The 25,454-nt window shown below is 33.9% G+C and overlaps 1 protein-coding gene across 1 annotated transcript; it reads left to right on the top strand.

Moving 5' to 3' along the window:
• The first annotated feature begins 4,647 nt into the window (after positions 1-4,647).
• On the top strand, positions 4,648-8,056 carry LOC133195700 (Krueppel-like factor luna). The gene has a single exon (XM_061331628.1). The coding sequence runs from the start codon at positions 5,120-5,122 to the stop codon at positions 6,080-6,082; it is 963 nt and encodes a 320-aa protein (XP_061187612.1). The 5' UTR covers positions 4,648-5,119; the 3' UTR covers positions 6,083-8,056.
• Positions 8,057-25,454: the final 17,398 nt, after the last annotated feature.

Genomic DNA, 25,454 nt, shown 5'->3' with positions numbered 1-25,454 from the left:
ATAAATTGAGTTAAAAAAAATTATAAAGGTTACATTGCCGTGAAAGTGCAAGGGAGGGGTTAGATTGCAGAGAGGGCACTGTAAAGTATGCCCCAATTAACATAATGTTTATTTTTCAAACTTCTGTGGTGTGACATCTCGAAGATTACTTTAAAAATTAAAGAGAGAGAGAGAGAGAGAACAGCAGGATAGGGGATATTCCCCACCATCCCCTAGCAGTGATTACCCGTCTGTGTCTGTGGGTGTGTCTCTAAATATTCCAGTCAGGTTCCCGTTTATGCTTGTATGCATGTATTCATTATCAGTGTTTCTCTGTAAAACGTTTAGAATAATTTTAATCAATAATTTATTAATTTGCTTTTTTGGATATGTTTAGTATACACATAAATTCTAATGTAAAGATCAGACTTTGGATGCAAAAACTAATACATTTAAGAGAAAAAAGTGCTACGCATATTTTTTATTAGGTCATTCAAAGGAGGAAAGACGGATCAGAAGATTGATAATGCTCACAATTTTAACTCTGGTATTGAAAAATCATAAGACAGCGTCGAAAAACAAGGAGTTTATATAACATCTGTTGGAGCAGTTTTTAACAAATTAAATAAGCCCTGATTCTTTGAATTAATGAACTCTTCGTCAATTTCATACTGAACTTGTACATATACCATATCATCGTCGGAACCCACGGGTTGAACACAGTGTAACGGAGAGAAAACCCGGGATAAATGTAGTGTAACGAACATCTCTCCGTTACACTATGTTCAACCCGTGGGTTCCGACGATGGTATCACATTTCTATTAATAATGCATGTAAGTAGAGGGCATTCAATGTTTTTCAGTTGGAAAATGAATTTATTTCGCGAGTGAAATAAATTAATTCCATATCCAGATACTAAATATTGAATTTTCTGTTCATTACATTTTCTTTGGCCTTTCATTTATTTTTTTTTTTTCCAGTTACTAGTCGCTGTCATTTAAGCATCGAATTCTTATGCTTGGATGTCGTCGGTTGACAATCCTCGGATGTCTCCGCTACGCTCCAAACGAATATTGCGAGGAAAAAATGACAAATTAATTTTAAACGTACAATTGTTACATTGAAGGATAATTTTAAAATATGTGTTTTATTTTAAATTAAGTCAAAATAATGTACAGATAAATTATAGTACTAGTATTTCGCTTGAAAATGTTATAATCTTGCAACATTATTACATGTATTAAGGTTGTTTGTTTCGAATGGCGTAATTAATTGACGTTTCTGATTTGCTGATTTAGATTTTACTTAACCAAACATCGGAAGCATGAAAAATCTGACAAAATTGTAGCCTTTCGTAACTACTTGCTTGAAAAAATAATATGATTCTTAATTCAACAAAACATCGTCTTCTATGACTTTTGTGTATATTCTCTTTACCATATGCTCCAAACTTTAAAAACTGTGAATAAAATATCTTATACATTGTACGCAGCGAAATTTTTAGTTAGTTATAAATATGCTGAGTGCCAGTTTTATTCCCTGAACGTTCGATTTTGTTTCATCAGGTCTTCTTTGTGCAATTCAACTTTCAACGGCCAGAAACGTCAATTACGCCACTCCGTTCGAAACAATTAAACACGCATTCCCCAAGCTTCAACGCCTTTCAGTTTATAATGTGTATAACTTTAGATGAATTGGTTCTAGTATAAAGAAAACCAATACATTTTTTTTCCTTATTCAATAACAAAAATATTTATAAATCATTATTCTGGCCCTGGCTGATAATTTACGTTTTCTTTTTACAATCTATCAAATTTATTTGCATTGAATGAATACTGCTGTATCATTCACAGATTGGTTTAAAACAGACAGCGTGAACAAATTTACAATATATTAATTAAATAGAAACACAGATATATTTGTTGTCAAACACAAACAATTAAAGATACTCATCATGACAACATATATAGCCAAGGGATATCAAATCTGAGGTCTAACAGAAAAAACTTAGCTGTAACTCTTAATTCTAATACGACATATCTAAAGCAGATATCAAAAATCTTTTGTCAAGATGAGGCGTGATAAAATTGAAGCCCACGCATATCTTAACAGTATTGCTGAAGGCATTCCTCTGTCCTGTTCCTCAAACTGTGAAACAAAATACACTTCAGAAAAATTCGTTGTGGAATCCCCTCCCATTATTACTCATAATTCGTGGTTTGATGTGTATTTGGAAATGACACTCATGCAGTTTATGTATCAAACAATGGTCGAAATGCGGAGAACAATTAAAAAAAAAAAACTACAACTCTTGAAGAATGCACCTCATTAATTTTACCATGTGATCATGTGCAATCTACACGCTGTTCTGTGACACAAGCCACAAACTGTCGTCATACTGTAAGTACGAGACGGTCCATAGTTTTGCTAAATGAGATTGGGAAACCACCGACATCAGTGTCGTAAACCATCACATGATTAAAAATATACTGGTCTCACAAACAAATACATGACCTGAAATTGCGTACTTTTGTTGTCCACTTTTGACGGTTTGCTAATAATGCATGAATGAAAGTAGACTAATTGGATCGAAAAGCGTTTAGCAGTATGGGGACTCATTGCTCAACTCTCGTCGTTGCTCTAGACACTATTTATACCTCTCTTGTAAAAAGAGTCGTAAACGGAAGTTTTCAAGCGCCCCCTTCAGATTAAGTCGGAAGCGGTACTTAGCTTTGATCGTTGTTTTTCTTATCAACTGATCTGTGCTAAAACTGGCGATATCCCCAACCAGAAACCACAACAAATAATGATGACATATTTTGACAAGGACCTGTGTACAGAAAATTGATTCATAACAAGTTAGGGTGTTTTGCAATGCCAGAACCATTGACCTTAACTATGACAATGCCCAAGGAGGGTGGGTATGAAATAAATCTCCATCAAATTTTGGACATGTATATAATTCCGTTGCAGGATTAAACATTCAATTAATCTCAATATGAGTTTGTCTGTCATGGTACGACTCATTACATGTTGTCGACAATGGATTAGCATTTTATGAGGAGAAAAGATGTCATAAAATTTAAAGCATAATACTTGAAATTTAATTGCTGATAAAGTGGAAAAATTGAAATAATGTATGCACATTTTCAAATTAAAGTGAAATGTCGGAATAGTGAAACAATTATCATGGTGTAAATTTTGCATTTACCTCCCCTTGTAAATTCAAAGCTTTCAATGATACAATTTTTTTTAAAAGTATCGATGAATCAGATATATTAATTACAATTAGGCAATTTTCGCCAAGCTTAATTTGTTTTGTTAGAACAAGTTATTGAATCCAAAGGAACAAAATGAGAACCAAATAACCCTGAACTGTCGTACGAAATCAAATTCAACAAATTTTAAAGTACAATGATTTCACCATGATCTGATTTCCAATTTCAGTACTTTGATTAAAGGTTCCATGGTTGAATGTTTAATATGTAGGAAAGTCGGATGAAATCTTTCAGCCACTTGTTTCAAATCTATATCGGCTTACTAAGGAATAAATTCAAATGAAAGATGCTCCGTTTAGTCCTATCAATAGCAGATTGTTTTAGAGCGATCTAATCCAAAGTAAATATCATCATATTGTTGAATTGCTTACTCAACAGTTTATCGCAACCATGCATTTAGATTGCTGACGATCCGTCTCAATACACGTCCAATCATTTTTATAGATCTGGTGGGTTAATTGTACAATTGCAACCTTAATTTCAATCATTATTGCAAAGCTATAAGCATCCATCACATTTCAGTATTTTTCATCATACAAAATTAAAAGGCATTCTATTACACTTTACAAAAAGAAATTCGGATGGAAACCTTTTCATTGATTTTTGAATGTACACCTGGGACTTCAAAGCGTTCTAAAATGAGTTTTAAATTAGTTTTATAAAGCGGTATAAAACTAACAAATAAAAAATACCTGAACCGGTACAGACTGCTTTTTCCTCCCTCAAAGGTAGGTCTTAATTTAGCAGGTAAGCATTGGAAAGAAACAATGAGTTACACATACATTCCATACTTTGCAAAAAATTGGCATCTTCATAATTTATTATATAACCCATTTGATATATGTCCCAATATATTAAACGAATCGGTAATTAATGCAATTACGTTTTAGCATAATAATTATCTATTAAGTTCGTATTTCGATGTTTCAATGTCTCTAATAACATGAATAAGAAAATCTTTGATATAGTACGTACGCGTTTAACATTGATGAATTATGAAAAGACCGAGATAGAGAAAGAACCATGTTCGATACTTGATCAATACAACTCCAACTCTGTACTCGAATTTGCAAGGCTTGTCTTGTGCTGCGTTATGGGAATCTCGCAGAAAAGGGGGGTACATGGATAGGATAATATATAGATATGCAAGTTAAGATAATATATGTCCCCCCTTGATGTAGAGGGTGATATCGCAGGCCGGTGACCATTATCAAAATTTGTTTATATTGTGGTATACGATAACTGCATCCATGAATGTTGACCTGGATTTTCACCAAACAGGTCCAATCGTATTTTTGACTCAGTGTAAGTTCGGGGATGGTAAGATATGTTAATAAGGGGAATATAAACTGGAGAGGGTCCCTCCGTAATCTCACTTGAATCTCGTGATGGGGGGACTAATTACTCTATCCACCAATCGGCGCTGATATTAATAGGCCGTGCACATATAGCACTTAGGATTCGTGTAATAAGCAGTGATAAGACAATTATTTTTCTTTCATTCATAAGACGTTGTACGTTTAGTTAGCTCTTATACACTTACAAACCGGCAGTCTACCTAGTGTCATTCAATTTTTTTCCACGACTGACACGTTACCGGGCCTAACAGGTATATACATCATTATTCAAGCAAACGACAATATTATTTATACTGCACACCACGTGGAGGAAAAAATACCTACTTGTTAGCAGACGATATATAGACAGAAGAATACTAAAACATTGATTGGTGGCGTGAAAATAAAATTAATAGAATCACCCAATGCTCGCGAACTGACATCGAACTACATGTACTTCACCGCGAGATAGACAGAAGGAGGAATAGAGCATTGATCCGGTGTGTTGTAATATATTCGTAGCCATGGAAGACTTTCTTCCGCTGTGCTCGAGCTTGGAGAGAGAGCAGTACACTCTACAGAGACTCAACTCATCCGGCGAGGAAACGGACCCCGGATATAACGGATACCGCAGTAGTAGTCCGTCTTCGTCCGTCTGGAGCTTGGATAGTATGGACGACGAAGTCTATTTGGAATACTTATTTTCTCAAGGACTTGCGGACAGCATTGAGAAACCTGACCCGGTAAGTCCCGAGATTGTTAATAACTGTAGCGCTAAAATTTCGTCTTTCTGTGATTCGTACTGCAATCAGCTGTTTAGTATAGACCATTCATCGTCTCCTGCTTCTTCGTTTGCTGGTCGTTCTACTAGGGATGAAGTATTTGAGGAGGAGTCCTCAAACTCTGATTCTACTGACAGTGAATTTGTGGTGTTAGGCGTGGGACTGCAAAGTCTAATGCATAACTATTGTGCAAAGCCGAGCAACGAAAACAATGTCAGTGAATATAAAATAGATTTACCCAAAAATACTCAGTTTGTAGCTTACTCACGAGGGCACCACGTTAGCATCACTAGGCAACCACTGTCTCATTCGTCTGCAAACTCATTACTTTCGCATAAGAGTCTTTTGAATACAATTGCCTCAGCCGGAGCTGTTTCCAAGGCAACGATTCCAAGACCAACCACTTCCACCCCAGCCAAAGATCCTAAAGTGGACGAGAAAATTTACCACTGTACTTACAACGGATGCAACAAGGTGTACAGCAAAAGCTCGCACCTGAAAGCACATTTGCGGCGACATACGGGTGAAAAACCGTTCTCTTGCACATGGCCCGGATGCGGATGGAGGTTTTCACGCTCGGATGAACTTGCCCGGCATAAACGATCTCATTCAGGCATAAAACCGTATCAGTGTAAGATTTGTGAAAAACGATTCTCTAGATCCGACCATCTATCGAAACATCTTAAAGTTCATAGAAAAAGGTAATATTAGGTGGCCAAGAAATCCGACATCCTGCCAAAAATTTATATATAGTTACATTTATATAACGTGTGTTCGAATAGGATATGGTGCTATCATTTGGAGGCTGAGAAATTTTGCCAGAAAATGAAATCCAGGGAGTATGTGTTAGTAAGTGGTTCATCACCCAAAACACTCATGAATATTACATTTCTTGCTTTTGGGGAACGAAAATTCATCATCGTCAGTCTTAAAGGACTTCGATCTTCTGAAATATGTATGAAGTAAATATTCTTGAAAAAATTGTAAAGACCTGTATGGCGTGACCAAGTTTGATCGATGGGGAACTAGTAGAGATATTTAGAAGCCGGAGTTTAGAGCTATCCTCTTATACAATTAATCAATAGGACTTCATGTATGAATCTGTCTCCGACCATCATATTATGCATGCTTACAGAAGAAAAAAAAACGATACAGTGATTACACGAGTATAGCATTGGTTTGGATCCAAATGTTTTTTTTCTTCTGATTTTTATGTTTTTTGTTCCTGTCGCAATTCTGTTCGTAATTGGATCCAGTAAGAAATTGAAAGGTTGTACACATTTCATTCCATTTTCATTTAATGCACTCATTCGCTTTCATTAACAAGGGTAAAGGTCTAGAGTAATTTACGTTTTATTGTGTATTAAAAACAGCTCTAAAAGCAGACACTGTGATAGTGTATAGCCGTTTGTTTTCTAGGCGCTTAAGCGTTTAGCCTCGGGGAACATTCCATATATTTGAAAGATTCAAGTATGTTGATTATTCCGAAACAACAAAGCTGTATATCCATCTATTATCTTTACAAGTTAATTTACACACGGTGCAAAAAAAAACAGTCCCCTAGTCTATAATAAAATTCCCTTTTATGCGTGAGAAAGTTATATATTTTATGTTTGAATGAGTTCAGTCCTATTTCGTAATTTTCCACATATTTAATCCAATGCATCACGTATCATGTTAATGTGCTATGTAAGACATTTTGAGTGCTTGCAAGTGCGAATTCATGCATATTCATTTTTTTTTGTTAAACACATGCCGGGAGCTGTTGCAAAATTCACTTATAAGTAATGTAGGATAGTGCAGTGAGTAAATGTTCATGGACGAGAGAAAGAGTGAGAGAGCTCGATGACTGAATCATATTGCATCATTATACGGCGGGCTGGTTTCCGTCGATTCATGTAGACCCCCTTAAAATGTAAACATAATCCTTGAAGAGTCAAAGTCCTCTTAATATTTGTCCACATCATGCTCTTCAGTTTAACAACACAGTGGTGGATCAATGACGTGTCGATGGGTGTAATTTTTTTTTAGATGCTCTAAACCCACCATTATTTAAACCTTCCTTGTTATAGTTTTCGTTCTACAAATATTTGTCAGACTTAAACAGTAGTTAGTAAATGTTCCCTGTACAAATACTCTGATATCCTATTTCACCTCACCTGACTTTAATGTTACCGGGCTTTCTAGTATTTGTTTACAACAGGTATAACAAGTTTTCACGTTTTAACATTTTTTAAAAAACTTACGGTAATGGAATTTCCCTATATTCGTATATATTTAACAAAACAGGATTTGTTGTTTTGGATTTTGGAATTTGGCATCCGATTTTTGCTGTATGCCACGACTCTTACTAATTTGGTTTTTCCATTATTTCACCATGTGATTTGCATAACTTCGAATAATGACAATAAAAATTTTCGTCTGCGTTGACCGCAGGAAACAAAAAATGATCTTAATTTGATTTATTAAACATTCCATGTTTATTGTAATTGTTTGTTTATATGCATTATAAAGTTAAGGTCAGGATTATTCCATGTTAACCCCTGAATGATGTTTCGCTGTACTTAATTATAGTGGTGCTAGAATGTTTAAACTTGTGTGATTGTTACAATGTTTAATTCCATTCTATGTGAATGTTTACTTAGTCTTTACACAAATGAATTCTTACTTGATTTTAAAGATGTGTCTCTTTTTTTATTTGAATATTTGATTGTGGTATTAATGCAGTGTTGGCCAAGTAAGAACATATACAAATGCTACATGTAATACTAGTAAATAGCGCACAAGTTTTACAATAAAGATTCCGGGTTCGAATCACGGTCAGATAAAACAGGGAAGTCCAGTGATAAACACAGCTAAATTGTAAAAAGTGAGAGTTACACATGTTATGATCTTTTGAGAAGGGTTTTAGATACATTAGGTATATAAAATAAATGTTTTTCAAATGAAAATTGATACCCCCCTTCCCGGAAAAATGCAACCTTGCATTCATATCTATTATGAATGAGATGCATACAAAGGTCGAGAAGTGCATATATATAAAGAATCAGGCTAAATTATATATTAGTGACATGCCCTTAAAATTGCATTAAGTAGACCTTAATTAAGACTATAGACATGTAAATCCTACAAGGATCGTCAGAAATGTATAATGGTTAGTTACAGCTGTACCAAGAAAGCCGCATTTACGTCTGTATATCAAGAGGAAACAGTCGATTTTGTGTTATGTTTAAATTTCTCTTCATTCAATAAGACGTATGCGTGTTTCAGATGATTTTTTATATTTAAAATTTTCAACTTAAAAATATAGCACATTCCTAATTCAACTCCCAGTATTCTTCTGCCTGGAATTTTTTGGTACATGACCTGTGTGAGAATTCTAGGGTTTATTCCACAAAGATGGCGGCCAAGGAACATAACTTTTTAAAAGTGTGGATTCAACTTTATTTTGTGAAGCAACATATATCATAATTATATTTCTGCAGTTCATTAACTCTTTAAGAAGGTGGAAAGTAAAATTATAAGATAATAATATTCAACCATTTACTAAATAAAGAAGCTTAGACTCTTCGGTACTGGCGTCTGCATTATTTCTTTTAGCATCGACACATGCTTTAAAACGCGCAATTTGATTGGCTGATAGAATTGAAAGCAAATCTATGGTTGGTTAACAGGGAAAAGCCGTATAAACTTCCTGAACTCCATTTTGAGGTGAACTCACTCTGAGATAAATGCACCTCAGAAAAGAAAGTCTAAACCAATCAGAGAACATCAAAATTCCTGATCATTTAATAAAATAAATTAATATTATCTAGTTTTAATAAAACGTTTGTTCTATGTTATGTTTCGGAATTTCTATATGGAATTGTTGGTAGATGTGTGCTAGAAGAATAATTTATAAAAGAACACAAACAAAAACCTCACTGGACCCGTGGTGAATATTGAGGGGGAGGAGGGTCCTGTCCACAAGCACCCGTGGCTGGTATAATTTGATATTAAATCACTACAAAGTACTACATGTAAGATTTATAAAGATAATGAGTTCACCATATTTACACGTACATACATATGATATCAGCAAGATAACGAATTGACTATAGTAATACAAGACTGGTTACCCAATAAGCTTCCTAGTGTGCAAATAATACATATTACAACGTACAAAGGTATTAGTAATACTTATAGATTCCATTTCTTCCTTAACTTTCAATTAGTCAAGATCTCTTTGGTATTAAATTATGTAAGAAAAAAAGTGGCATCATGCCATTGTACATTCTTTTAATAAGCCCTCCTCCCCCTATTTTATTTGAAAAGAGCCATTTTAAGCTTCGATCATGCGCATGCAAGGAAATGCTTTGAATTCATCAAACATTGAAAGTAGTACCCCAACCCTCATATACACGACTCCCTCTCCCCATTTTCTTCAGTTTAACTGATAATTAAATTAAAGTAGCTCTACATAGATCGGTCTAAGTCTAAGATGCACTTGGTCACCAGTTATCGTTCGCTATCAATAGAAATATTTGGACTTCGTGATAACACCCGCCCTTGTTCATTTTACCTATAATACAGAGAAATCGACTGTTGGACACCCATCAGATAACACAACAACACAAATGTCACGAGATTTATCTATTGCCGAGATTTTTAATGATAATTGTTTCAGGCAAAACCACTTTATTAGATATAGCAATTCTATCTCTTTGTAAAGTATATTTAGAAACTTGGAATTGTTAATACATGCATGTTGTAACCTTATTCACGTACATTATTATTCGTCTTGTGATAAAACATTTAATTTTCGGCGAAAAAGATTCTACTAGTAACTACTAAATGCGATGCTTTAACCTTCAGCTATGAAAACAGAAGAAAAGAGTGCTTAGTACTGCATTGCACATATATTTAAATCAAGGCTCTACTTCATTAAGACAACATTTTTGTAAAGTATTCTTGACCCCATTATCCTTGCAAGAATGTTACAGTAACTATACGTATATATGACACAAACTGTATGTGCTTCGTTTGCATGCGTCTACTTTAGCTCACATCTAGCAACATTTCTTTCTTTTTTTCAATTTTTTTTTTACCTTAATATACACGAACTGTTGTCATTCTCTTTTATGGAGCCCCCCCCCCCCCTCGAATCGAATACTCAAAACACTATGAATTAATGCAATTTTGTCTGATAATTTTATGGATCGGAGTAAATTATTAAAACGGAAGTGGAAAATAAAAGTCATTAATAAATTGCTCAAACCTACAAATAAATTATTTCAACAATTCATTTCTTAGTGTTAAAGTCCACCTCCGGCGATGTGATTACCATCTTCATTCCGGAATTCGACCTTTTATGGCTTACCTTAAGGTCAAAGTTCAGACAGTCGCGTCACAAGTGTGTGACGTCACGTCCTATCATGGCCACCGGCGAACTTGACATTTTTAGGCGACACCTGGACATATGATATCAATTAACATAATGTAGGACAAATATGAATATATACGGAATCATAAATTTTTATGCTAGTTCTTATTATGTCTACTCGTGTGGTATACGCTACCTGTCAAAGAGGTTTTTTTTTTTTGTTGTTGTTGTTGTTTTGGTCAAATTAAGTTTTATGGCCCACTTCTAAATTATTTTAAAATTTGAAAGCGTCTGTTCCCAAAAAAAGAATTAATCAGATTTAAACGAATTTCCTATCTAATTGCAAAATACAGAACACTCGAAATTTTTATGGAAAATAATACCTTAATAAGTATATCAATTTCTGATTCTACAAATTACTCTCTCTGATGAAAAAAAAATTATTGTGGTCATTCGATGTTTTTCACCGAACAGAGCAATATATAACTGCCTTATGTATTTCTATTAAAGATTCATATTCATTCACGTTTTATCATTAAACAATTACATATGTACTAGCCTTTTAATTAGTTTCATATTTTCAGCATGTTCTACAGTTGTAGCATAATTTGTACAGGTACATGTAGGTTACCAAGGTAAATAAAAGGCGCAGCGTAAACTCAGGTGCAAATGATTACACGTAACTTTGTACCTGTCTCTTTATGACTAATCTAGGGTTGTTGGAGGGCCATTGAGTGCGATGGTCGTCTTGCATGTCGGATTATTTCCCTTGAAGTTCTCCATAACCTCAGTCCGTAAAATCAAGATACAAACATATTTAAACATTTCTTGTTTCCATACTACTCATAAATGTAATATAAAAAGTATATTAATGCATGGTATGTCCATAACATCTATTTTTAGGGCGGAATTAGCCAAGCTTGACCACAAACTAGAGGTCCATCTAAAGTATGTAAAGGGCAATTAAGGTCATCCAACAGTTTTTACCAAAACAATGCCATATGCGTTTAATGTGAACAAAAAAGATAGATACAGTGATAAAAGGGTTTAGAAAGAAAAATTCACACTCTCATCCCCCCCCTTTTAAAAAAGTTAAGGCAGCTTGAAAAGGAAATTTATGCTATTGCTATAAGCTGCAAAATCTAATTGTACATGAATACGGTGTAAATTATTTTTTATACAGTCGTGTCTGTAAAAATATAACGTTATATCATCTGGATCAACTTCATTATAAAATGATAAATAAATTGGAAATGTGCAAAGACTGCAATTTAAATTTATTTAAAGTTTTGGATTTACCATTGACTTCATAAAATATCCTTTATCTTCATCAATATAATGTAACATAACCAATGTATCAAAAGTGGGGAGGTGTCCAGGAAATGGCGAGAAAAAATTCTATATCTCTTCATCCATCATAGGTTTCATCTGTGCGATATACAGATCAACTTAAACGAAAAACAAATATCACTGAATAAGTACAAATTTTGGAGGCCCTATTTCAAGGATCCTTGACATTCGTAACACTTTTTTTGTAAGAGTGCAATTGTGTAAAAGCTGTTGTCATTGCAAAATTCATTCCGTGCTAAAAGAGACCAAGCTGTTATTGTGCAATGCTTAATGCAAGGACTAGTTTCGAATTATTGTCATCGAATACACAATACTGTATATACAATACAGATATGTTTAATATTTGTAATTGCTTGTAATTTGTTAAAAATCTGTTCTTAGTGACAAAGATCTTGCAACATTATATATTGAATACGGCACTTCAGAAATAGCTAGTACTGGTATACATGTTCATGACAGAGTTTTATGCTGAAAATTTAATGTGCATGAATACATGTAAAAAGAAAAAAAAAATAGAGGTACTGTGAGCACTTAGCTCACAAAATGATATCCCGCAGGCCCCCGCTCCTATATGAGTACAATGGCAAAGTCCATGTTTTTGCTATGGGATAGCTCAACAGGCCCGTAGCAACGGTTTCAAAAGTTGGGGGGTGGGCAACTCCCAAAATAAATCTGACAAGCAAAAAAAAAAAAAAAAAAGGAAAATTATTAACTGTCAAAATCCTGAAATTTGCCCATGCTCGACCTTACAGCAACAATATGAGTGTGTGTGTGTGTGTGGGGGGGGGGGGGGGGGGCGGCAACAACCAGCATCCAACATCTAAACGAAAATTTACTATAGCAAAATACTATACTCAGAAAAAGTTGGGGGGTTGGGGGTTGGCCCGCCCTGTCCCCCCTCGAAGGTCTTTTTAAATTTAATCCATTGGTATGGGAGGAGTTGTAGATAAGAGATGGGTACCCCGGCCCCAATAGTATAGAAAGAATAGCATTGTGGAAGAATTGCCACGGGAAACCCAAATATCTCTCTGATCAAAACATTAACTACATGTAGGAGGTGTAAAATGACACTATGTAACAAAGATTCTGTAAAAGTAATTACATTATTGGTAATTAAATTCTATTCAGAGGTATAGGGTTTGCTGATAAAGGATCACTACCACCGAGTGGACTGGACGTGCGGACCAGGGGCGGATCCAGGATTTCCAAAGGGGGGTGTCTCCACATTAATTTTAACAATCGTCAGACTCGGAAATGTGGTTTGTTTTTTTTTTACAAGCCCCCCCCCCTTCCAAGTAAACAACGTGACCAAACCTGAAAAACCTATTTTGATGGGATGGGGGCCACTTTTCTAAGTCAATTATCTAGGGGTCTGTGTTTCCAAAGGGGGGCCTAAGGTCATTTTTTGTTTCATTTACACAGAAATATACTACCTCTGAAAGTCCAGCGTGGTGGTGGTGGTACGGACCCTCCGTCCTCCTATAGATGTACAGATCTATAGCGGACGGACACCCCATGAATACTAGTATATACTCCCACTTTTTCAAGCGGAAGGGGGGGGGTATAAAACATTTACAAATGTAGGACACATCTACACACTTGGTACATACAGTCATGTACGTAACAAACATGGTACACGTGTTTAAAATTAAACAGTGTATAATGTAAGTGTTCATGATAATATACCATATAAATAAAAATAACGGAAATATATATATTTGTTTACTCGAGTTCTTGGATTAGTAAACAAAGCAATAAAGAACTACACAGTAGGAAGATTGTAGAGTATCAAATGTTGAAGGAAATTCATTGAACATCCTGAATCTAGTTTATTTCCTTAATGTACAAATCTTTTATATACATTTAAAAGCATTTCTAGTGACCAGGAATAATTTGTAAAAGTAAGGAAAATTTTTATAAAAAATGAGAATTAAATATTTACTTAACAGAAGTTTATTTCCTCGTTAATACACATGCTATGCCCTACATTTATATAGTAGTTCAATTTTTTTCAGTCAATAAAATTTCGAACAAATCTACCATTATTCATTTGCTATAGGGTTTAAAATATACTGCTCTAGTGACGAATTTTCTTCCGAAGACAAGCAAATTATGTTAACTTGATTCAATAACCTTTTCAACTTAATTGCATTTGATTGTTAACTTTTCTCTGACGAGGCGGAAAGGGGGGTGTTGCAAATGAGGCATGATTTATTAAGAATTCGAAAAGAGTTTACTGTTTGGACTCCCATGTTTGATATTTTCGACGTTGTTCATAAATCCAGTATGGTTTTCTTTGTGTAGGTACACGTAGTACCCTCTCTGTGTTATCTTCAGTACCTGGTGTTTTTGAAAGCGAATTCTCAATTGCAGTAACCATTGGTTTTAACTGTTCATATAATTTAACACTACCAAGATTTTTAAATTTGGTCTGTCCCAAATCGTAATTGTCATCTATAGTTTGAAGGCCAATTTATTTATTTTGAGATATAATGCAAAAATTTCGAACCAAATCTAAATTGGAATCAATTTGAAGGTAAAACTTAAATGACCTCATATTTGATCTCAGTCTCAATAAATTCCTTTAATAAAAGTCAGATTGAGATCAAAAACTGAACTCAGTTTAATTTATGGACCGGAGCAAGCTAATCTCTGAAAATGACTACTCACTCGTATGCTTTAGAAATGGCTGATTTTAAAAATTTTGCAAAATCGTGTCATAATTTGTTTCAAGTTGTGTGTATCGAATTTAGGAAATGGCTTGTATTTCTTTGTACATGTAATTATAATTCTATAATGTTGATTTGTCTTTCTCTTTGAAGATATGTCATAATTTTATTGCTACTTTTATCGCTAAAAATGAAGTGGAAATGCAACGTGGAACATACTATTAGATTAAACATTTATAACATCCATGTTGCTTACCAATTACATGTACCGATAATAGAATAACCTAATCTTTTCTAACTTTTTGACAATCAATCTGAATATATAACATCGAAAATAAACTTTCAATGAAATTTTTCCCACCATGAAGTGGAACAGTAGGCCACGCCTTCAAACAAGGAAGATTTCCGATAATCTTTAACTTTGCCCTTATCAGAGAGCTCTGTACATGTGCGTCAAGTGTTATTGTGTGCAAAGTACATGCAATAAGCGATCACAAGAAAGATAAACTTTTAAACCTCCTTTTCGTGACCTTGTACTACTTCATTTAAAGCAAAGATGATACTCGAGACTTGCTTTGTCTAAAAGTAAATACATGTAACACAGTACCTAAAACTGAAGGAAACGATATTTTTCCAAGGAACAATAGAGTGTAGACCTAAAAATGTGTATATCATTAAGCACACTGGGTTCGATTTTTTTCTTGTGCTTGCTGAGTAGCAATTCAGGGGGTTTGATTTTCGGCAAAAGAAACATAAATACTTGTTTATAAAATCTACTATAGAAACTTAAACAATAAAGGTATTTGTAAGAAAAATGAACGTGCACGAACATGCACTTTTAATGAACATACGAGCTCAAAATTATCTTAGTAAAGCAACCGAGTAGATCACTTTTGCGTTTTTCCTTACGAGCTTTCAAACACCTTGTCCTGCAGTAAGTAAATTCCAGCAACTGCACTTTTTTATTAAACAGTTCTTGAAAGGAACCATACACGTTGCATGACGTCAATATTTGTCCAGCTGCCTCTTCAGATTGTTGAAAAAATAATGTCAAAATGGAATGTTGAAAAAATGATGACAATATAAATAGAAAGGTAAACAAAATAATGACAATATAATGAAGGTACATGTAAACAGGCAATTCTAGAGAGGGAATACTCAAAAGATGCGTATTATGTGAAAAATCATGGTCATCTACCAGAAATGCATGTGTGCCATTTTCATTTTTAAATTTCAAATCTCCCGGGCAGTCTCAGTGTCACTATACTAACATGTGACGTCGCTAGGAAGGCTGTTCCTTTGTTTAGCTGTATACTTGTTTCAGAATCTGACGAAAGGCAATCGGGTTAATGTGTAGCCAAAAACTTGAGAACACTGTTTCAACTCTGTCTTAAGGAAACATTCTGCAAACGAAAGATCGGATGCATGGATTTTATATATGTTTTTGGACTTACTTTGGTTTATTTATTCATACTTTATTTCCACCTTGCAGTGATTAATGAACAGTATACAAAGTGTTCATAAGAATATCACACAAAATACATCACTACATACATATACACACGAACACATATAAAAGTGAAATACATGATGTATATGTATGCAGAAAATGAAATTTTTACAAAGATTAAGACCACCAACTAATAGCCTTTACTTATATATGTACTTCAAACACATATATCTCTAGGTACTATCACAAAAAAGTTCTACAGATAAATAATGGGGAGACTGAAAAAAAGGTTTGGGAAGGCAAGCATTCTTCACTGGCAAATCTGCAGTACCGAGAGACTGCACTTGTAGTATGCATAGGTATACCCGACGTATAAATATAATCATTTTAAATCACTTTATAGGAGATAATACATGTAGCTTGATTTTTTTTGTATTGAGAAACCTTGAAAAAGTGATTAGACTTTATCTGGCTAAACTTATTCATTTTATTTATAGTATACAAACATAGATTTAGTTTTTATTTTCATGATTTTTAATTTTAAAGAAAGAGTTTGTTTGTAGCATGTGTCCTTCAAGGTGATTCACATTTAAAAAGTCTCACGTATTATTATTTGACACACTTTAGATGAACTGCATTAAAAAGGGAAATGTTTTTCCTTTTAAAATTCTTATTAGCATTATTCAATAAAAAATACTAGATTTTGTGTTATGGGCATATCGTAAACTTGTATATATATAAATAATATGATTATCCTATGCCATTGATAATATGAAGTATTACTAGACATATTCCCTTTTCTTTAATATTATTTTCATATCCTGACCTACATAGTAATACATTACATGTTTTTTTCATTAAATTTTCATAATCATCTTATACATAAAGCAGAAAAGATAATTAATTTGATAATATACATGTAAAACCATAACCTACAAAATTATCAATTAACCCACTTGGCATCGTGACTTAGGGTATGAATTATCAATTGATGGCTAGCGCAATGTATAACTAGTTTATCAGTCCATGTATTGATAACAATATTTTAGGGACAATAATTTCGCAATACAAATATTTTCTGCATCTAGGTTCCAAAACACACAATGCGTGTATTAACCTAACTATATATTTCACATGTATAATACGTTTGTACTTTTTTGAAGCCTAATTCTTGTTTCAGCTATTCATATGTGATGTTGACGTTAATGTCACATGCTCTTTTAGTTTGCCAAAATGTCAAATTAAAGAGAAATCCTGGTTTATGCAGTGATATTTCATTTTTCTGCTTCATTTTGTACTTAACTTACATGTAACTTCAAAGATTGAAGACAATATTTTCATATCGCGGTTTCAACATTTATTTTCTATGTCTTTTACTAAAGTTCAGATTTGTTGAAAGATTTCCTGTGCTAAAGTCAGAGGCATCTTTGAAGCCTTATTAAAGCAGTGGTAATTGTTTAATGACCAAAATTATAATTTTCATCTTAATTATAAATACAATGGCCCGGTGACGAACCTTACAGTCTCTTTTGTTGATAGAGTTATCTGATTAAGCAAAGTTGATGATTACATTATTCATGCATTGTCTTATTTATTCCGGAAATAATCAGATTTCATTAAAAGGCTTTGTCTTTTAATTTCTCAATTAAGGTTACCCTAATGACCTTATTCTTACCGATAATGAAATAGATTAAGACTTAGAACAAATATTATACACCGTCATGTATCTATAGAGAGATATCGGATTTAGTGTACAGGTTCAAAAAAGGAAAAAGAAATAGACCTTCCTCCTCAACAAAAAGAATAAAAAAAACCTTTAGTCACAATCAAACAAATTACCCCCTCCCCCATAATAGACTTGTCCTAAAGGAACAGATGTGCCTCTCCCAAATCAAAAAACAATGCAAACAAGATGTGTTTGTGAAACACTGATGCCCCCTAATGGCAGCTTATTATGGCAAAGGTTAAAGTTTCTCAAATGCAATTCAAACTCTAAGGTCAAGAGATCAAAATTGTTGTTACCCAAAGAAAGGACCTGTGTCAATGGATATACCTGGTATGTCTAAGTACCAGCCATTCAAAAGTTATGGTCAAGGTTAATATTTTCTAAACGTGGGTCAAACTCCAAGGTCAAGGGGTCAAAATTAATGGTATGCAGGTGATGACCTTGTCGTAAGAAATACACATGCAAAATATAAATGCCCTAGCACCAACTATTCAAAAGTTATGGCGAAGGTTAACGTTTTTCAAACGTATGTCAAACTCCAAGGTCAAAAGGTCAAAGTTATTGGTATCCCAAGGAAGAACTCTTCACATGAAATACACCTGTGAAATTTGAAAGTCCTAGTACTAATTGTTTAAAACTTATGGCCAAGGTAAAGGTTTTTTTTAAAGTTGGTCAAACTCTAAGGTCAAGGTCAAAAGGTCAAAAATATTTACACCCATAGAAAGGTCTTGTCACAATAAATATACATGTAATATATGAGAGCCCTAGCATTAACTGTTCAAAAGTTATGATCAAGATTAAAGTTGGGTAAATTTTTCCAAAAGTGGGTCAAACTCCAAGGTAAAAGTCTAGAGGTCAAGTATGCTGGTACCCAAGGAAAGGTCTTGTCACAAGGAATACACGTGAAATATAAAAAAAAAGAGCCCCAACCAATCAAAAGTTATGGACAATGTTAATGTTTTTTTGCGGACAAACAGACAAAGAGACAGACAGACGGAAGGACAGGGCAAAAACTTCTACCCCCGAATCTTCGATTACGGGGGCATAAAATTGCATTAACAAAGTATCAGTAGATGATACTATACATATTTCTTTAATTCCTTTTTCCCCCTATTTAATGGAGAGTACAATTTAAGTCAGATGTAGCATCTATTGAATGCAGAACTATTTCAAAACATTCAAATATACAATGTGTGCAGATGCGGTTTTTATTTATAACTTATGATAAAGTATACCATGCTTAAACATTGCACCTAACATGAGTTACTAAAGTTTACAACGCATATCAGTTGCAGCCCGTGAATCTTGTACCATTTGCACATATGTTCGATTTGTTCACATCTCTTATGATAATTATAATAAGCTTATACCATGCCTTAATATTGAACTAAATCAGAGTCATTCAAGCATAAGATTGACTCACACACAGCATTCTACAGGTACATATATGCATCCATCAGTTCAAGCACCCAAAAATGCATCAAATTAATTCTGGTTTGAATACCATTTGTGATAAGTGAGAACAATCAAACAAAGCAATGAACTTAAACTGGAATCCTTAGAATGTAGACCGGAAGTACTATACATGTAGTAAGACGCTGCATCCAAAGCTTCTGTAATACTCTTAACATCATGCACTGATACATTAAATACGTAATTTCCCTTTGAAACAGACAGAAAAGCTGAATTACATGGAGTCACACAAAAAAAAAATAGAATTTACATGTAGGTCAGGATCACCCCTGCCATAACATGAACTATCCATAGATATACATGTAGCCATATCTGCAAGTTTTCTTTTGTTACCCCTTCAGATAAGTCGCAGAGTACACATACTTAGTAATCTACACACAAAGCATATTTTTGCGTTGAATCTTCGTCATAAAAGCGTAAAATAGAGGTCATGCAGATGCAGCACCCAGAGGAAGCATCAATTATGCATGTACATGTACGCATATGAGCATATCGTATGCGTCATTTCAAAATTGCAAGTTTGCTTTAGGATAACCCCTTTAGATATTTAGGGAAAGCTGCTGAAAAAGTTATCTAAGCACTGAACCTAGTTAATCTTGAGACACTCGGACGGATAGGGGAACCTCTAGAAGTCAGAACATCAACCAATTATAAACCAGCCAAACAAACAAATCTGGCCTGATTATTGTAATAAACACTTTGTTTCGCTGTTAGATAGACTGTAGAAATAATGAACTATTTCGTTTGATTGAGAGAAGATTATAAATGTAAAGGCAGCCATAAAATTGATAAAATGTCTTAATTTACTGGAGTTAAAATCTTCAAGATAGTGGTAGAACTACAGTTTCTTTTTGTTCCAAGAAATTATTTGTTATTCAGCATGAATTAAGTGCTGTCACATTTTAATGGTGAATCAGTTGACCTGTTTGGGCGCAAAATATTGTAAAAGTACACATCACTCTCTATTACGAGTGTACATAGGACACGCATGGTCAAGAAATTGTGATGGTCTGACTAGGTTAGAAAGGTATAACCTATTTAAATAGTGATAATGCATTGTCCTCAAATTCCAGTTGCTGTCTGTAGCTACCTATTAGAAAACAAATAAATGTTGTAGATAACGATAAAATCACGTCATAAATATATAAATCTGATCCAGTCAGCAATTGTGACTGCTAAGAACCTGCTGATTATCATTTAAATTGTGCTGGAGACATCACAAGACCTACCCCGCTTGTCCAATCCGGTCAGAGAAAATTCGGGTAAAGCAATATATATCAGTGACCTTGAGTTTAGAATATTATATTATCATTGTAAATAACAAGGTAGATATATTCAAGAGGCATAACAGCTATGTATAATGGGTTATTGAGACAAGATTTGCCGGGTTTTGAATGGTACAGACATTATATAGTGTTTTAAAGATTTGTCTGACAGCATAATTATATGTATTGTACATAGGGAGCATATTTACAGAGGTCATCAACCCCTTAGAAGTGGTAAAAGTATGAAGGATTAATACTCGAAGCACGAAAAGTGATTTTTCAATAAAACAACCACACGATTTGTTTGTGTATATGCACGCACGCATGCATGCATAACATATTTAACAAGGAAAGTTTTCTGATGCTAAATATTTTAAATTCAGTGAAAAGATGATCAATTTGAATTTAAGCAAAACAACAGTTTATAGTTTAGTTTGCCACAACATGTACTTTTAAATTTAACTATATATTGAAATTCAAATTATATTCGTAAGAATGATGCATTAACAATTATTTAGGTAAGTGCGTGACGTTTACTTCTCAATTTGCTTACACTGTTCAAGAAATACTGTTTCAGCATGCAGAACAAGTGATGAATTTCCCCTAGCTTCCCTGGAAATATTTTTAATAATTACAAACTCTTAGATATTCGAGTATGAGGGGTTTCAAGAGGATTTAAGGGCTTGCAGTTCCTAGAATTGTCATTTTCCCGAGGCTTACTTATTTAATAGTGAGAACAAATGTAACATCAACAATACCGTGGCTTGGACCCCAGGCTATGAAAAAAGTCTACAGTTTTTATATTGCTTAAATATCGATTACAGATGCAATCTTGGAATTTCTTATCCCTCTTTTTGGCTTTAGAACAATTTTGAAATATTAGACACCCCTTCTTAAATGTACATTAAAAAATACCCAACTAAGCCCATGCATTCAATAAAGAATTACACTGTATGTTAAGGTAGCTCCCTACACGAATGACGTCAACAATAGTTACATGTAGTGCAGTATTGAAAATAAAAGATCATTAGTAGAACGTAAAAGAATGACCGTAGTTATTGCATTCAGTTGCAGAGAAGTGTGTACTTGACTGGATTTCTAAAGAAGTTCTGATCATTTAATACAAAATGTTGAGTTTGTAGAATCATACATTGTAGTATACAAACACAGAATTACATTTGTAATAGAATTTTTCCCCCTGAAAATAAAGACTTTTCTTTAAAAAAAAAACAATTCCAGTAACTTAGCTTCTTAGAAGCTGTAAAAAGGTCTAAAACGAATTTTGTTATTATAACGAATTTACCGACTTAAATTCGTTTAAACAAATTCTTTGTTATAACGAATTAAATTTGTTTAATCGAATTCGACACTTAGGGCCTATCGAAAAAATATTTATGAATTCGATATAACGAATTTCGAATTCCTTAAAACAAATTTAAAAATCCGTTTAAACGAATTTAAATCGAAATAACAGCTTTTAGAATTCATTTAAACGAATTAAGTTTGTTGTTACAAATTTTTGAATTCGTTACAACGAATTAAGAAAATTTCTTATAACAAATGAAATTCGTTATGACGAATTCAATTATTTGATACAACGAATTAAATTAGTTTTGACAAATTTAACAATTCATTATATCAAATTCAAAAATATTTTTGATAGGTCCTGCTTTATCTGGGCTTCCGTAGAAACGTGACCTCTCAAGATGTGCATTTTTGGGACTTTTTTCATTGCCCAAGGTGTTATTCTAATGATTCCAAGAAAAAAGAACAATTTACTTAACCAAAAAGTAGGGACCCACATTAAGAGAAACAATCACTAAGAGGCATGTTTTCTAAATAAAAAAGAATGATGTTCTCTAGAAAATATACATGCATATTAATTAATATGCCTTAGATTCATCTCATGGAAAAAGCAAAGGAAGATTGTAAACAATCTGGAATTAGCGAGTTATTGCAACATTTAAACTACAGTAGGATACAATCAATAAATCATTAACATTGACTTGATTAATTTTATTCATCGTCTTATAGAAGCACTGGAGAGGGAGTGAAGACCGTATTGTTCTGAGCTCTATATATCTGACATATTTATTCTCAATTTTCAAAGGTGAACAAATGAGAGGTCGTGGTGAGGGTGGGGATATTAAAGTTTTGATTTTAATGACAGCTCGCATCCCTTAGTCTACAGTTTTATTATAGGTGTCGTTTGCTTCCATTTCTATGGGGATTTTTTTTTTCCTGTTATTTTTTTTTTATGGTTCTGATGAAGATATGCGGTAATAGTTTCTTAAATAGCAGTTAAACTGAAAACGGTACGAATTCAAGAAATATCAATCATGCAATTTGAAGATTTACTGCAAAGTTTTGAACTTATAAAACAACTTCTCCATCAGCATCACAATACACGGCTATCAATGGCCTTGCTATTGCTAGTTTGTCTCCAACATGATATATGGTCGTCATTTACTGTGAAGACCTTACGAGTTATCTCCCGTGCAATGCAAGTGTAGTAGAATCTAATGGCGCCAGATGATCGTCCATCAACTTTTGTCTCTCTCTGTACCAGTTACGAATTCAAAAAGAAAGGGGAAATAATAACACTAAATATGGACAAGGTTATTTTTCATTACGAAGTTCATGCTCTGTCAGTATACTTTAGTCTAGCTACATCATGTCTATATGGTACATGCTACATCATGTGGTACATATAGATCTATGTTCCTTCAAAACTATAATCATCAAAGGTGCATTCTTGATGGAAACAGTTTTTTGATCGTTTGAAATTAATCTTTATTTGTTAAAGAAATAAAGTTCTTTTTTAACCAAGTCGATAAAATATATATTTTTATTCAGATTGCATTTTGCATTTACATAAATACCCTATTCCTAACCGGGTCTTTGTAAACAAGACACTTTGGAGACATACATTAGGAATGAAAAATAATTTTTCTGAGAAGAAACCGTGAGGGTAGGTAAGAACAACAAGATTTCTGACAAATCCTGTCACCCTTTTCTAAAACTGAAAAGTATCCATGTCTCAAAATCGTTTTTGCCTGTTACTAAAACATCGTTGTAAGTACTATTTTTTAAGTTACCAAAACTGTACGTATCCCTTTACATTTTTTTGTTAATAGAAAAAAAATAGAAGCTGTGTAATAGCAATTATTCCTTTTAATTTCTTTACCTGAATTTGGCTGAATCTGCGGTTAAGAAGGGTATTTATTAGGGATGTCCATGGGCGGATACAGGATTTGTAAATAGGGAGGGCGTGGGTAACTTTGTTCAGGCAGGGGGTCTGGGGCCTTAAGGCCCCCAGTGGGTCCAGGGCGAAGCCCTGGTGGGGGCCCAGGGGGCGAAGCCCCCGGAAGCTCCTGGGTTTTCGTGTATTTTAAGAGTAAAACCAGGCACAATAATAGGGGTATTGGTTAGTTTATATGTACCAAAGTTTGGCATTATTAATACTAGTCATATCATACTTTGAATAGAGGGGGCCCAGGGGGCGAAGCCCCCGGAAGCTCCTGGGTTTTCGTGTATTTTAAGAGTAAAACCAGGCACAAAAATAGCGGTATTGGTTTGTTATATACCAAAGTATGGCATTATTGATATTAGTCATATCATAATTTGAAAATTTAAGGGGGGGGGGGGTCGTGCGCCCCCCACGCCCCCCCCCTTAAATCCGCCAGTGATGTCAACGAGTACCCGGTTAACTGGGTACTCGATCGAACGTCCGCGTATCGAATACTAAAAATGGTACTCGGTTACTCGGAAGTGAATTTTTCTTATTTCAAAGTATATATATATATATATATATATATATATATATATATATATATATATATATATATATATATATATACTTATATATGGCAAACGATAATTAGCGCGTCGTCATTAATTAGTGATCAATCACCGTACACAGCTTTTCTCACCTATCGTGGTCCTTAATTTTTGGATGGCTTCCATGATTGTTTTCAGTGAATATCGTTTAAGTATGGTCTATTATCTTCAAATCATTTTAAAATTATTTAGTTAATATACGGCAGCGAAATCGGACATGCATAGAAATGCCGCTACATGTACCCACTTTAAAAGTGAAGAAATGTTTAGAAATAACTATAGATTAAAAATATCTTGGAAGTCAGTTTGCGTAGTAAGTTTAGTGTATAAGGGGGAAACAACCAACATATGAAATATCATTAGACTAGCGATCCCAGCAACTCTAATCATCACAAACCTGCGTAACAGATTGTCCTTCTGCGTTGATGAAATAGATCCTATACAAGAACTGTAAACCATTTGTAATTTTTGATGTATTAATTGTGTCTTTTGTGTTTATTTGATAAATAAATTTAGTACCAAAAATCATTTCCGTTGGAATCGATGTATATCATGTATATATATACATTTATAAACGTGATAAATACAGCTTTGAAGTTTAACAGAGATTTACTTGGCTCAAGAAAATCACCTGTCAGGAGTTCGCGTACCTATCGATTTTACCAAAAATTTCAGTAAATATAAAAAATACGTAGTGCCTATAATAATTACTAAATATTTCGGTAAAATTGATAGGTATGCGAAGTCCTGTGAAAAAATTAACACACTTATATTTACATATCCGAGTACCCGGGTACTCGATCGGAAAAATGTCCGAGTAACCGATTATCAAAAATTGACCGATTTGACATCCCTAGTATTTATCAATTCTGTCTAGCTTTATTATTCAATTATCGTTAATCTTTTATTGATAACAATATTTCTTCTATACAGTACATGTAA

Source organism: Saccostrea echinata, unplaced genomic scaffold (assembly GCF_033153115.1).
Source record: "Saccostrea echinata isolate AGI-Se365-2 ecotype Australia unplaced genomic scaffold, CSIRO_AGI_Sech_v1 ptg000029l, whole genome shotgun sequence".
NCBI lineage: Eukaryota > Metazoa > Mollusca > Bivalvia > Ostreida > Ostreidae > Saccostrea > Saccostrea echinata.
Note: the sequence above shows the minus strand (reverse complement) of the source record. Positions and strands in the feature narration are given on the sequence as shown.